This window comes from Ylistrum balloti, unplaced genomic scaffold (genome assembly GCF_031769215.1).
Source record: "Ylistrum balloti isolate Yb309-2 unplaced genomic scaffold, AGI_CSIRO_Ybal_v1 Utg370240, whole genome shotgun sequence".
Taxonomy (NCBI): Eukaryota; Metazoa; Mollusca; class Bivalvia; order Pectinida; family Pectinidae; genus Ylistrum; species Ylistrum balloti.
The window spans coordinates 638,146-652,756 of NW_026782195.1; the positions used below are offsets into that span (position 1 = coordinate 638,146).

The following is a 14,611-nucleotide window of genomic DNA, read 5'->3' on the forward strand; positions in this document are numbered from 1 at the left end:
TTTTCGTTGGACTATTAAATTATGGTTAATCTGAAGGGCTTGAGCAGTTCAAGGTCCCCCCCCCCCCCCACACACACACACACACCCCACCCACCTCTCCAACCTCACGTAATCAGCTTCACCTTCAGGTAATTAAATCACAAATTACGGCTAGTTCTTTAATGGGATCGCACCAATTTGCTGATAGTTATTGTCCTGTCATGATATTGTATGATGTTTGGCCATTATTACTGATATCGATTAAAATTCATGGATTATCTCCAGAATAATTGTTTTAAAGATATGCTTGATAAACCGGTTCCCGATGGATTGACACATAGCTAAAGTAGTGACGTGCGCATCATAATGAAATACCCATAATTACACTTGTTGTCAATATATTATGACGTCACAATTAGCTGACGTCATATTCATTGTATCACGGAGATTTCCACACAAAGCGGTGGACAAACTGGTGAGTTGTATTTCATTTTTTCTAATTAAGGGTGATTTATGTTAATTACTGAAGAAGTATCTCTTAAATGTGGATATGAGAGAGAGAGAGAGAGAGAGAGAGAGAGAGAGAGAGAGAGAGAGAGAGAGCATGCTACTGATGAATCATGTTTTTTATGTGAAGGTGTTTAAGTTCCGTTTACTCCGTTGATAGCCCGAGTGGAATTTGAGACAACTGTTTACCTACGAAATAAACATCAACTATTTTTTTTATTTAAAAAATAAATTTGAGCTTCACGTAAACATGCGTGTATTATCAGTTGGGGAAATGCAATTAAATGAAGCCTTCTATTTCAGATTATTGGTTGTACGATCTGGTTATTTTTGCATTTACGTCATGACTCAGCGACGCCACATTGTAGTAGATCCTTCTTCTATAGATCAAAAGGTATTTTGTCGCCACAATCATTATTGAATAATTTACATGATATACCACAAAGAAAGGTATGTGTTGTAAATTTGCTTGTTGATGGCTCCTAATTTTGAATGATATAGCGCACTATTAAACGACAACAATCAATATAATTGTATTTTGAATTGTGTTTCGCAAAGAAACACATGTCATTGTTTAGAGAACTGCTTCCTGCAGGTTTTCACAATAAGACAGAACTACGTAGTTTTTAAGTGAATATACTCATAAAATGAAAGTGTTAAATGTGTAGTTTCAAGGGGAATTAAATAAGCATTTCGTACACTTGAGTAAAAGAGATGGCATAGATTAAACTGTCTTGAGGTATAAGAAATCCTTCAATTATTCTTATTCGCAGGATATTGCGGATGTGGCCAGTCTGGATGGTACAGAAGGGTGCCCAGCTCCACTGTTGGGAAGATGTTTGTTGGGATGTTACTATTTTTTCAGGCCAAGTAAACGACCCATTATTTACGAGGTTGACCCAACATTATTCGTGGAGCCCGTTTGGACTGGAACTCATTCGACTGACGTTCAATCAGACGACGAAGTGGTAATCGACACAATGGTGGAATCTAGGCCACTGCGACTCATGTCTTCGGTATTCTCCAGCACCCTGGCGCCATCTTCCAGGTATCCAAGGGCTGCGGTCGAGCTACCATGCCAGCTACCCGACGAATCGGAATCCCCAGCTGAATTAATTTCGAGGCAGATGTCAGGATCATACGGTCCGATTTATGAACATGCCAAAGGTTCCATACTGGCAATTTCAGAGAAAAGTGTGCGGGAAACCATGGAACTGCCAAACGTGTCGGCAGGTAGCAGTACACAGTTTCTCGGTGTGGCCATGGGTGATTTTTTTGCTCATTAGATTACCCCATTATAAAGGTTTTAATTAAAAATGAAAAAAAAATCCTTGCTAAAATTGGTCCTGTCATGTTAAAGTGGACAATGTGGGGTTTCATTTTTTTCAGGATAATATTTTAGCTTTGTGTTGGAGATTACTATTTGGGCAGTCTCGAATCTGTGTCTACGCACCAAAAACTAGCTTTACAGGAAGTGAAATTTTCATAGTGCTGAAATGTAAGTACTTTGTTACCATGACAGTGTTGTTGATTGTAAGTTCTCCTAGAAAGTTGTAGTGTTGGGTTGGAATTAGCAGTATTTTTGCATTTTTAGCATGTTTTCAGTAGGTAACCATGACAATCAAATGTCAGAAATCAGAGGAATTTTTTTTTTTACACAAATTTCATCTCTCTACTGTTAATGTAATTGTTATATAGTTTATAAATATATATACATGTAATGATGTATTTTTCATAACCAATCTGCTATACCTGTATATCTCAAACATGACAAATAATTTCAGGAAAAATGCAAATTAACTGTTTACTGCTACCGCAGCTGATGGCGACATAGGTAATCAAAAACCAGTTAAAAAGAGCCCGGATGTGTCCGCACACCGATATGAATGGTTCCGATCCATTCTCGGATGGACCAGCTCTGTGTAACTTTCACGACAATGGTGATAAATAGCTACAATCGGAATAAAATGTTTAAATCGTCTCACGACATTACCAATACTGGCCAGTGTAATTTCTATTTACTGTACCCACAATGCAACGGGTTGTTTGATAGCTTGATTAAGTACATGTATATTGCCGACAATCTTGTGTGTGCTTTGTGAATTCTCAAGAATGTGTTTGTCAAATAACTGACCAGATGATGTGGTCATCTGGTCAAATGTGAACGGGTGATAATTATTTTTCATCATGTACACAAACCATGATAGTTATATCACAATAAAATATTGATGATCGCTGGATTCTTATTCTTATTTTTAATAAATAACAGAGAAAATAGATTGTTTTGAAAAGAGGACAACTTTATATAATTCTTGTCAACATCAAAACACATCACGCAACATATACGTTCGTGATTAAAAATAGCAAACTGTCACTGAAAGACTTGGTAAACAGACGATTTAATTGTGTTGGCGTGATGGTATCGCATTCAGTACATTGTATATCATTACAAAAAAAAATATACTGGCTTGTTGCTTGAAAATAAAGAACATATTGTTGCAACAACCACGCAAATGGATGACATGAAAGAACTGACTTTTTTTCGACTTTCTATAGCTTTAATGGGGTTTTTTTTTCAAACATTTTATTGACGAAGACAATACAAACATAACATTACAAATATATTCTCGCACAGGAAGGTTCTCATACACACATTCACACTTCTCATACTCCAGACAATTAAATACAAGTACATACACCTACACACATACTTTCAGTCTTAAATGTTCCTTGCAAACGAGATACATTCCTTCTTTTTTTCACATAGATGCATTAAAATAGATAGGGTCTAAACTCGGTGAAAAATGGGTACCCCAGGGAGCTATGATCAGAGGGCATGACTAAACTGTGTCATCCCTGCTAATATGTATTGCATTTTCACATACTTGGTAAATAAAAAGGATATTATAATTATTGTAAAAGAATGCGGGGGGGGGGGGGGGGGGGGGGGGGGGGGGGGGGGGGGCTGGAGTGTTGAATCTGGGAAATGACTAGAATCATTTAAAAAAAAAACCGCGAAAATTATGTTTAAAAGTAAAAACGGGTGAGGTGCACTTACCCATGAATGAAAAGTTAACTACATAGTAACGTTTAACTACGCAAGAAACGCTGAACTACGCAGGATTAAGGCAAACCTCGGTGACCGGAGTTTAATCCCTGCAATTTTGTTTTACAAGTCAATAAATCATTTCGATAAAAATATAACAACATATGTACGGTATAACTTAATGATGGCTGCATCAGTCTGACATTTCGGCCTTTTAGGTCTCACCAGTGATGCCAAGTCTTTAAAGTCCGGAAGATATATCGTTATGGAGCTGTCCATAATTCCTATCTAGTTATATTGTAATTTTTTTTTGCTTCTTGAATAGCCATTGTTTTAATTTGCGGTTCAGAATATACAAATGTACTTCACGTATGGAATTGATTTAATATTTTTGTCTAACAACACTGAAATTTAGGGATAATGAGAATATGAACTTTAAAAATATTGAGTTTACCTTAATTATTCATGACAACAATGCATCTATGGTGTTTCCATACTAAAAGTAGAATTAATTTGGAAGTTTGGCATTTTTAGAAAAGGGGAGTGGGGCATCAGTTAAGTGTATTTTGCATCTTCCTTTAAAATGACCATACTAAGAAAGCGAGACAGACGTGACATCTTACATCCTCAATACTGTATGGGTTACGATCAGTGAGTGTAACCCCTGCAGTGTCGAGGATATGTTCAGTGAGTGTAACCCCTGGAGTATCGAGGATATGTTCAGTGAGTGTAACCCCTGGAGTATCGAGGATACGATCAGTGAGTGTGACCCCTGGAGTATCGAGGATACGATCAGTGAGTGTGACCCCTGGAGTATCGAGGATACGATCAGTGAGTGTAACCCCTGGAGTATCGAGGATACGATCAGTGAGTGTAACCCCTGCAGTATCGAGGATACGATCAGTGAGTGTGACCCCTGGAGTATTGAGGATACGATCAGTGAGTGTGACCCCTGCAGTATCGAGGATACGATCAGTGAGTGTAACCCCTGCAGTATCGAGGATACGATCAGTGAGTGTAACCCCTACAGTATCGAGGATACGATCAGTGAGTGTGACCCCTGGAGTATCGAAGATATGTTCAGTGAGTGTAACCCCTGCAGTATCGAGGATACGATCAGTTAGTGTAACCCCTGCAGTATCGAGGATATGTTCAGTGAGTGTAACCCCTACAGTATCGAGGATACGATCAGTGAGTGTAACCCCTACAGTATCGAGGATACGATCAGTTAGTGTGACCCCTGGAGTATTGAGGATACGATCAGTGAGTGTAACCCCTGGAGTATCGAGGATATGTTCAGTGAGTGTAACCCCTACAGTATCGAGGATACGATCAGTGAGTGTAACCCCTGGAGTATCGAGGATATGTTCAGTGAGTGTAACCCCTACAGTATCGAGGATACGATCAGTGAGTGTGACCCCTGCAGTATCGAGGATATGTTCAGTGAGTGTAACCCCTACAGTATCGAGGATACGATCAGTGAGTGTAACCCCTGCAGTATCGAGGATACGATCAGTGAGTGTGACCCCTGCAGTATCGAGGATACGATCAAGGATACGATCAGTGAGTGTGACCCCTGGAGGAGTATCGAGGATATGTTCAGTGAGTGTAACCCCTATCAGTATCGACCCCTGGAGGATACGATCAGTGAGTGTGACCCCTGCAGTATCGAGGATACGATCAGTGAGTGTGACCCCTGGAGTATTGAGGATACGATCAGTGAGTGTAACCCCTGCAGTATCGAGGATACGATCAGTGAGTGTAACCCCTGGAGTATCGAGGATACGATCAGTGAGTGTTACCCCTGGAGTGTCGAGGATACGATCAGTGAGTGTAACCCCTGCAGTATCGAGGATACGATAAGTGAGTGTTACCCCTGCAGTATCGAGGATACGATAAGTGAGTGTAACTCCTGGAGTATCGAGGATACGATCAGTGAGTGTAACTCCTGGAGTATCGAGGATAGATGTCTTATAATGTGCAATCCTTGTTACAATATTTAGAATGCATTTTTGTATAGATTTTAAGCACACAATGAAATAAACAAGTTATGTTATGTTATATCACGCACCTATATCTTGCTATCTAGCTGTGACCGGTTAGTACCGGTAAGTACCGGTTTAGAGGAGTAATCCCGTTAACCTTGACATTAAATTTTTTTCACATAATATCGACGAATCGCTCATCCTGGTTGCTCGTGTCAATGACCGGACGAATCATATTATATATATGTGGACCATGGTTTATGAATTTTGGCCACGTCTCTTTAGACACGGTAATAGATATTATAAAAATCACTTCTTTGATGATAAAGATAATGCAAAAAATTCGAAAATTGGCCTACAATTCGTACGTCACAATACACGAGAGTTAATGTAAAAACATAATATTGAGACATTGTTTATGTGGTAAACATGCAATTTGTGTAAACAGTGTGAAACGATATCCATTTTCAGTCTGTAGTTGACTCCTTCATTCTAATACTGCTGTATCATGTTAATATATACTGGTATGATTTATGTATACAAATCAACACAAAATACATATGTACTAGCATATGTAGATTCCATGAATTCAGATTTAAACCATGATGACGTAATTGTACACAAGTTATATAAAAATGGATATACTTCTGATAAATAAAGCTTGAACGTTTATATATCAAATAATAAAACATATTAATTTTCTAACACGTAAATCGTCAAATTCCGGATAATTTGTCCCATTATCAAGATACAATAAAAATATATTCCTATATATAGATATTTAAATTGAATAAAGCATCAGGAAGTTTTTAGAAATGAAAGCGAACGCTAGTGATTAATTGGATGTCCTAGATCAGAACAAATGGGTGTTTTTAAGATGCGTATTACTGGAATAGATATATGATCAATGAAGTAATAACGACAGTACGGACAAGCGTATTGTCAAAATTTCCGGGTAATCTGCACCTTCATCAAGACATAAATATTACATAAGTTGCGTCTCATATAAAGACCATAAAGCAAAGACAAAATTACACACTGTGAGTGTCGCGATGATCCCTTCGGCAGATGAACGCAGAAGGCCCTAAGGAGCAAAGGGGTTTTATGGTCGGTACATCTCGGTCTACCCTAAATAAGGATTTTTTTATGAAAGATAAGACACTTTATTGTTAAGATTTTAATAGATGTATGCAAAGTAAGAACAAAAAATGATGACAATCACCAGTTAAATGCACAAAAGTATATATAAAATACAAAATATATTTTGAGCCCAGGTCAGTCAACTCGTGTACAGAAAACTCACCCCAAAAAAACATGCTTTTTCTTCTTTTTGGGTAAAACTCGAAATCGGCGCCAAATTTTAAATAGGCACAAAAGAAAAGGCTTAAGAACCAGTGGAGAATAGTAATTTATGTTTATATATGACCACGTGAGCACGGCCACAAACAATCAGTAATATTTGAATTTAAACCGCTGGACTTAATATATATACAAGACATGCTCATTTCGTCAACAATTCTAATTAACATTTTAGAATCAAAATTTGAAAAAAAAAATGAAATTTTATTTGTGTATTATAAACATACGTTTTGTACCTTATATAACTGTTTGTATTTTGGCCAATCGTGACGACCTTTACAAGGACATAATTGTTTGTATACAAATACATGATTGTTTATACCTTGGCCATGTAGGTCATGTACAAGTACACATTTTTATCACATAATACGCCTCTTACTCGGTGAGTTCGCCCATGAAATAATTTAGCGTATATACTACAAGATTTTTCTCCGCATTTTTACTGTAAGACATCTTAAATGTATTTTTTCTGTGTTATATTATTAAAAGTACATTTGTATCATAAGACATCTTAAATGTATTTTTTCTGTGTTATATTATTAAAAGTACATTTGTATCATAAGACATCTTAAATGTATTTTTTCTGTGTTATATTATTAAAAGTATATTTGTATCATAAGACATCTTAAATGTATTTTTTCTGTGTTATATTATTAAAAGTACATTTGTATCATAATGAGTTTTCGTTTCCCTTAGAGGTGTTATGAAACTCGTCTCGATTTTCAATTTTTTACTCGGCAGTGTTTGAAAAAATGAAAGCATCTAAGACTGGGTTCGTCTAAAATGAAATGAAAACTGATTTTATATCCTATATTTCCGTTGGTCGTGTACGGTCATTTACAATATCTAATTGACGATTGAAGTAGTTCTCATAATATAACAGTACGTATCTAGGCTGAGTGCATCAGTGTACAAGTGAATGATAGTTTGCATAATACAAATGTTCGTTCTGTGCAAATATGTCGGATTTGTGCATTGCCTTGCAGGCCTGTTTCTTCTTTCCAATGACCATGAGCCATGTTTGTAACTGAATACACACGTACAAGTTCCGTTTAAGTATTTCGATATATGTATCTTCGTCTGTAAATTCTGATTACACGTAATTTTATTATGAGTAAAGGATTGCTCTGACGACATTCTGGACCCTGCAAATTTTTGTGTAAATGAAATACATCCTATGACGTGGTGATACATCTCTACCCGGTCGTGCCTCAGGGTCATGACGTCACCGATTTTGATTGGTTTGAAATCAGGTATTTGTGTGATCATTGGACAGGCATTCCGAATGACGGTTGAGCACCTGATCCGTCATAACTGTCACGACAGTGTCATTTTCCTACATACCTAACTTCCGTTATACAAAACACCCCGCTATCCCTAAAACCTATATCAACCAAGCGTGTACACAATTTGACAGACCTTAGGTAGAAGGGCCGTGTGGAACTTCCGAACAATCACTCCTAACTTACCAATTTCATTTCTGAAAAAATTAAGTATGTTTCTCGTTGTGTGTTTGACTGTAGTACAGTTGGCCACTGGTCAATTTCAACCTTTTCCAGGACCTAACGTTAACAATGGACCAAGAATTCCGGGACAGAATTTCCGTAAGTACATGTACATAAATTTCCAGCTAAGTTTAGTCTCGTGATAAATTGTCAGACAACCAATATATTTGCTCCACCATGATCCAATATGAGTTCTCTTTTACATTCTGGTATTGTTTTCAACTTGATAAAAAGGTCGAATTTTCTGTGTTTGGAAATGATTTATGTAACAAACACGACCAAATAAAATCCTTCTCGATAATTCCTATCGCTGATTTAAGATTGACACCATGGTTATTTTTTTTCGCCTTGAAAAAAATGTAATAAATAAATAAATGAAAAAATAAATAAATAAATAAATAAATACTCACCAATACTAAACCATAAACTATATTTATTCGATGAAAGACAATAAATCAATATATTGTCAATATATTAAACGTGTTCCTTTATCACGTAGAGCCGTTGCCGGTAGGACCATTGGAGCCCATAGGTCAGCCCGCCAACCCACCGGTATTCCAGAACAATGGGGTACTTGCAGGAGCTGATTTGTTTGTGTACGGCACGTGCTACTTTAACGAGTCAGGTTCAAACATCAGAGGGCGTGTCGACTTTCAACAAGCTGTAAGTAAACGGTAGTTGATACAGAACATTCAGTATTTTTTATCAAAAGTGACCAGCGCAGTTAACGATATTGAGTTCGATCCATATGTTAGCTGAATGGAACGTACTAGATTTTAGTAAGATATTACCATATTTTAAAGATTAATGACACTGGATTTATCTTGTCACAAATGTTAAGTTCCTCCAGGAAAATAGAATAGAAAAAAACAAAAACAAAAACAAAAAATGAAGAAATAAAAAAAAATAAAAATAAATAAAAACAAAGACAAATAACAAAACAATGACTTATTCTTGAGAACAAGAAATGTTCAATGTTTCGTGCTTTTACGCTTCATTGTTATTTTTAATTAAAATACGATAATGTTAGTTTTTTTAAGGAACTTTTTAAGTTTTAAGAACAAACTGCAGACAGATTGTTTAAGAGATCAATCTATTTTCCTAAGGTCTGTAATTTGGAAAAGTTGTAGAATGTTATCGCTCTAGTAAATCATATGTTTGGGCGCTCATCTTCTGACAAATTTACCGGTGGCGACAACATTGTATTAATGAACTGGAGAAAATCTTAGAATTTTAAAATCCCAATTATCAGAACATAATCTTGAAGTTTCCCAAACCAATACAGATTTCTATAACGAATATGCATATATTTCATAAACATTTATCCTTTTTCTTCTATATAGCAAAAAAAAAAAAAAAAAAAACACACAAAAAAATAAAACGAAACCTTTCACGAAAACAATTTTACCGCGTACGATACCTAATAAAACACGAACTCATTTACTAAAATACCTTCGCTACCCAAAGGTGTTCGTAATCCTTAGAATAATTTGACAACCGGACAAATGTAACACAGCTTAATATTCCAATAATTTTGCGAGGAATTGATGCATTACAATGTCACACGAAGAAAAAAATTTTGACATTTTACAGGGTGACATCTGTATTTACTCCATCACGTGACAAGTGTTACCCGCCAACCGAACCTACTTCATCATATTGACATATGATAGTGATTTAGAGACGATACACATGAGTTACGGGACCAATCACTTGCTTTACTTTCTTATATCTATTAATGAAACGTTGTATTTAAACTAGTATTTTTTTGCATTTAAACCAACAGAGAACAGGTGGCCCGACGCGCGTGCGTGTGCAGGTGGTAGGCTTGGCGCCGAGCTTGATGAGCGATACTGAGCATGGAATCCACATTCACGAGTATGGCGATGTTGGACGTGGTTGCTATGCTACTGGTCCACATTTCGACTCAGATACATTTTCTTTCCACGGTTCACCAAACAACCTCGGAACGTAAGTCTATGATGCAATTATCTTCTTTCCAATTTATATGGTGACGTCACCACCAATTAATACATAGCCAAGGAACTTCTGGCACTTGTATCCACCCACGAGTGTTGAAGGAAACTTTAATGTTTCATCAACTTTCCCATTTATTTGTTGACGTCACCACCAAAAAATACATAACTGTGGAGCTTCAGGCACTTGTATCCACCCACGAGTGTGGACGGAGACATCCTGGTCAGAACTGCAGAGTAATCTTTGTTGTTTCATAATGCATATTTTTTTTTAAAGTGATGACTCCTCACAGTAAGAGAAAGAATTCTGCGAAAATATCAAGTAACATTCAATCTCAGGTCTCTAGAGAGTGTAACCATTTTTTCCCTTCATGTCATGAGCGTTTGCTGATACAGCATAAGAGATGTAAAATTTGTTCCGTTACAAAGAGCCGATTTAACACCAGACGATAGATCTGATACAAACAGCTGATTTATGGGCAACTGCACAAACTATGCCCTTTTTTCTTTCTAATATGTAATTGTTTGCTTAAAGTCCTTTTGAAGTACGAGATTTTGAAACGCACGAAAAGCAGTCTGTCTATAGGAATAAATTGTAGTAAGTATTTTTGTTTGTAGCGGGAACGCCCACGAGGGTGATATGGGGAACCTCCGTCAATCTAATGCTGGGGTGATAGACTCGGATATGGTGTTTCCGCTGATGAACCTCCTTGGGGATAATGGCGTCTTAGGCAGGGCTGTTGTGGTAAGTTGTACAATGGATCGACACATACCTAATGATAATGTCATGTAAGATATTCAGAGATAAAGAATGACAATAAATACTGCTTCCTATAAAGGACGCAGTTAAACCGACACATGAGAAACACGTGTATACCACAGTGAACAGACACATGGGAAACACGTGTATACCACAGTGAACAGACACATGGGAAACACGCGTATACCACAGTGAACGGACACATGGGAAACACGCGAATAGCACAGTGAACAGACGCATGGGAAACACGCGTATACCACAGTGAACGGACACATGGGAAACACGCGTATACCACAGTGAACGGACACATGGGGAACACGCGAATAGCACAGAGAACAGACGCATGGGAAACACGCGTATACCACAGTGAACGGACACATGGGGAACACGCGAATATCACAGTGAACGGACACATGGGGAACACGCGAACAGCACAATGAACGGACACAGGGGAACACGCGAACAGCACAATGGACGTATACCACAGTGAACAGGGGAAACACGTATATCACAGATATGGGGAACACACACGAAACACAATGGACGGACACATGGGGAACACGCGTATAACACAGATAACGGACACATGGGGAACACACTAATACCACAGTGAACAGACACATGGGGAACACGCGTATACCACAGTGAACGGTCACATGGGGATCACGCGAACAGCACAGTGAACAGACACATTGGAAACACGCGTATAGCACAGTGAACGGACACGTGGGAAACACGCGTATACCACAGTGAACAGACACATGGGAAACACGCGTATATCACAGATAACGGACCCATGGGGAACACACACGAACAGCACAATGAACAGACATATGGGGAACACGCGTATAGCACAGTGAACGGACACGTGGGAAACACGCGTATACCACAGTGAACAGACACGTTGGAAACACGCGTATATCACAGTGAACGGACACATGGGGAACATACGAATAGCACAGTGAACGGACCCATGGGGAACACACGCGAACAGCACAATGAACAGACACGTGGGGAACACACGTATAGCACAGAGAACAGACACATAGGGAACACGCGTATAGCATATATAAAGATTTAGTTTGAGTAACAAAAAACACATTGTTAAAAATTGATTCTTGTATTTTTTCAGTTACACGAAGGTCGTGACGATCTCGGAAGAGGGGGGAATTCAATGAGTTTACAGACCGGAAATGCTGGAGCACCGTTGGCTTGTTGTGTCATTGCTTGGTCAGACTCGACCAATTGGAGCGATCCTTTTATTGCGCGAAACGGAAACAACTTCAACCAAAATGGAGGTAACCAAAATTTCCAAAATGGTGGCTTTCAACAGCAAGGACAACAACAGTTTCAAGGAAATGGCTTCGCTAACAACAATTTCGCTGGATAATCCCAGATAGGACTTTAAAGTGATATATTTACCGAGATCCTAAGTTTTAAGACACAAATTCCTTAATTCGAACAGTTTGAATGTTTCCTGATACATGTATATATGTTCGAATCGAGATTTTCCTTGATGAGAAAGGATAGCTTTAAACCAGGAAAGACTAACACATTAGTTAAGCAATCTTTACTGCAAACATTCGTTTGGAGGTCATGTGACTCACACACGTGCAGCATTATGCAGTGCGATTGAAATGGTTGTTCAGTGTTTGGCAATGACCCGTATATCACTTAGTCATTTGAGATTTGAGCAGGGCCTTTGTGGATTATTTGGTTGTCAATGGGATTTCCTTGAGAGATAATTTGTTTTCGTCTTGGTATATTTGAGGTTAAACAATCCACATAGCTGTCACGACAAAACGCCTACTTGCGAGTATACAGTGGTTAAGTCACAGGAGACGTAAATCCTTGATTAATTCCAGGTTGTTATCATCAGCGTCTAATGGCCCAACCCAGTACAGACACTTAATGTCTTAATTGTATAACCCTCTTACAATGGGCACAACTACCTCTTTTGAAATCTGGTGCCAATTATTCTGGAGTGTAGAGGTGAATGCCATAGTTCCACCATTAAAATGTATTTATAATATATATGCATTAACCATTATATCTATAATGGTCAATTTAATGAAAAACAGTGTTATTTTGTTTTTATATATTCCATTTGTAGTGATAATATGTAAGGTAACCAGATGTTTGGAGTTTTACATGTCTGTGAACATAATAAATAATTCAAAATGATCCGATAAAATGTCTTTTCTCTTTAATTTGGAAACTTCATGCAAGCAAGTTTTTTTTATTGCACTGTGTTGGATACCTGTTATCTCTGTCTGTTGAAATACATAGCACATATGACACCTTTTTTTTTTACCTCAACTGGCCATGCGAGCTGACCGCCGTCCGTCTATGCCCATCGTCTATCAAGTGTCAATTAAAAAAAACTACTTTTCCCCTAATATTCAAGAGTCATATCATGATATTTTAGGTGGTAGGCTCCTGTGATGACACCTGATATGACCTTGACCATCATTCAAGGTCGCAGGGGACAAAATTGTCAAAACCTTAAAACGACATAGGCTGATAAATACAAATATCATCATCACATAGGGCCAATAGTCTCATGCGATGAAGCCCAGCAAAGTTTGTAAAAAAATTCACCCACAAACAGGGTCACGTGGGTCGAATTGGTTGGTTAAAACCTTTTAACGATTTCTTCTGATTGGTATTTGGTTTATACTTCCAGGAAAACGAAATTGTTTGAAAAAACAATTTACCCACATTCAATTGTTTCATAAGCCAGATCTAATTAAACAAAATATCTGGTAGCATCATGACGTTTGATTGGCAAGCTTCTATCATAAAGCCCGACTACGTTTACCAAAAATACACGGGACCTTGAAATATATTTAAGGCTACGTGGGTCACAATTCTTAATGAAAGAATTTAAGATTGGTTTCCTCAACCTCATATGGATGGGGATCTTCCATTTGACTCGGACATTATATTTCGTCGTGAGGCTGAAGCAGAACTGTCGCAACACAAGATATAATGATATGGATGTTATATCGTGAGAACAGATAATATAGAGATATGTAGTCATTGCAAAAATTGTGTTAGAAATATACATTTTCCTTGCGACCAGCTGTTGAGATCAAATACTATATTATGTTGTTTTGGTACCATATGTTAACATGCGTTGCACCAAAGCTTTGCTTTTCAACTCAAACAACATGATAACATTCATTATTACAGCTTTGGACCAATCGTTTGCAAATTTCGATTTTCACGAAGCTTTTCCACTGAGAAGCTTGATAAAATAGACACGATTATTTAAATATATCTGAAATGTAATTTATCATCTGGTGTTTTTGTCAACAATCTTAACTTTACTTAGATGTCACACAATATCGACATAAAATAAACCAGACGTCATATTTGTTATAATCCATTTATGCATGAACATCTATTATAACATATTGTATACCTGTTTCTACAGCCCGTCTCAGCTTCAACTTATTCTCCCCAATTGGGTGTCTTTATCTTACTTTACA

At 37.6% G+C, this 14,611-nt stretch overlaps 2 protein-coding genes across 2 annotated transcripts; both read left to right on the forward strand.

The window, feature by feature from the left end:
* Positions 1 to 584: 584 nt before the first annotated feature.
* On the forward strand, positions 585 to 2,699 carry LOC132552209 (uncharacterized). Its single transcript, XM_060216358.1, has 3 exons — positions 585 to 880; positions 1,260 to 1,719; positions 2,306 to 2,699. Exons 1-3 carry the CDS (start codon positions 737 to 739, stop codon positions 2,410 to 2,412), a joined length of 711 nt encoding a protein of 236 aa, XP_060072341.1. The 5' UTR covers positions 585 to 736; the 3' UTR covers positions 2,413 to 2,699.
* A 5,672-nt stretch (positions 2,700 to 8,371) lies between these two features.
* Positions 8,372 to 12,507, forward strand: LOC132552213 (uncharacterized). The gene is made up of 5 exons (XM_060216362.1): positions 8,372 to 8,480; positions 8,881 to 9,044; positions 10,168 to 10,352; positions 10,976 to 11,102; positions 12,250 to 12,507. Exons 1-5 carry the CDS (start codon positions 8,372 to 8,374, stop codon positions 12,505 to 12,507), a joined length of 843 nt encoding a protein of 280 aa, XP_060072345.1.
* Positions 12,508 to 14,611: the final 2,104 nt, after the last annotated feature.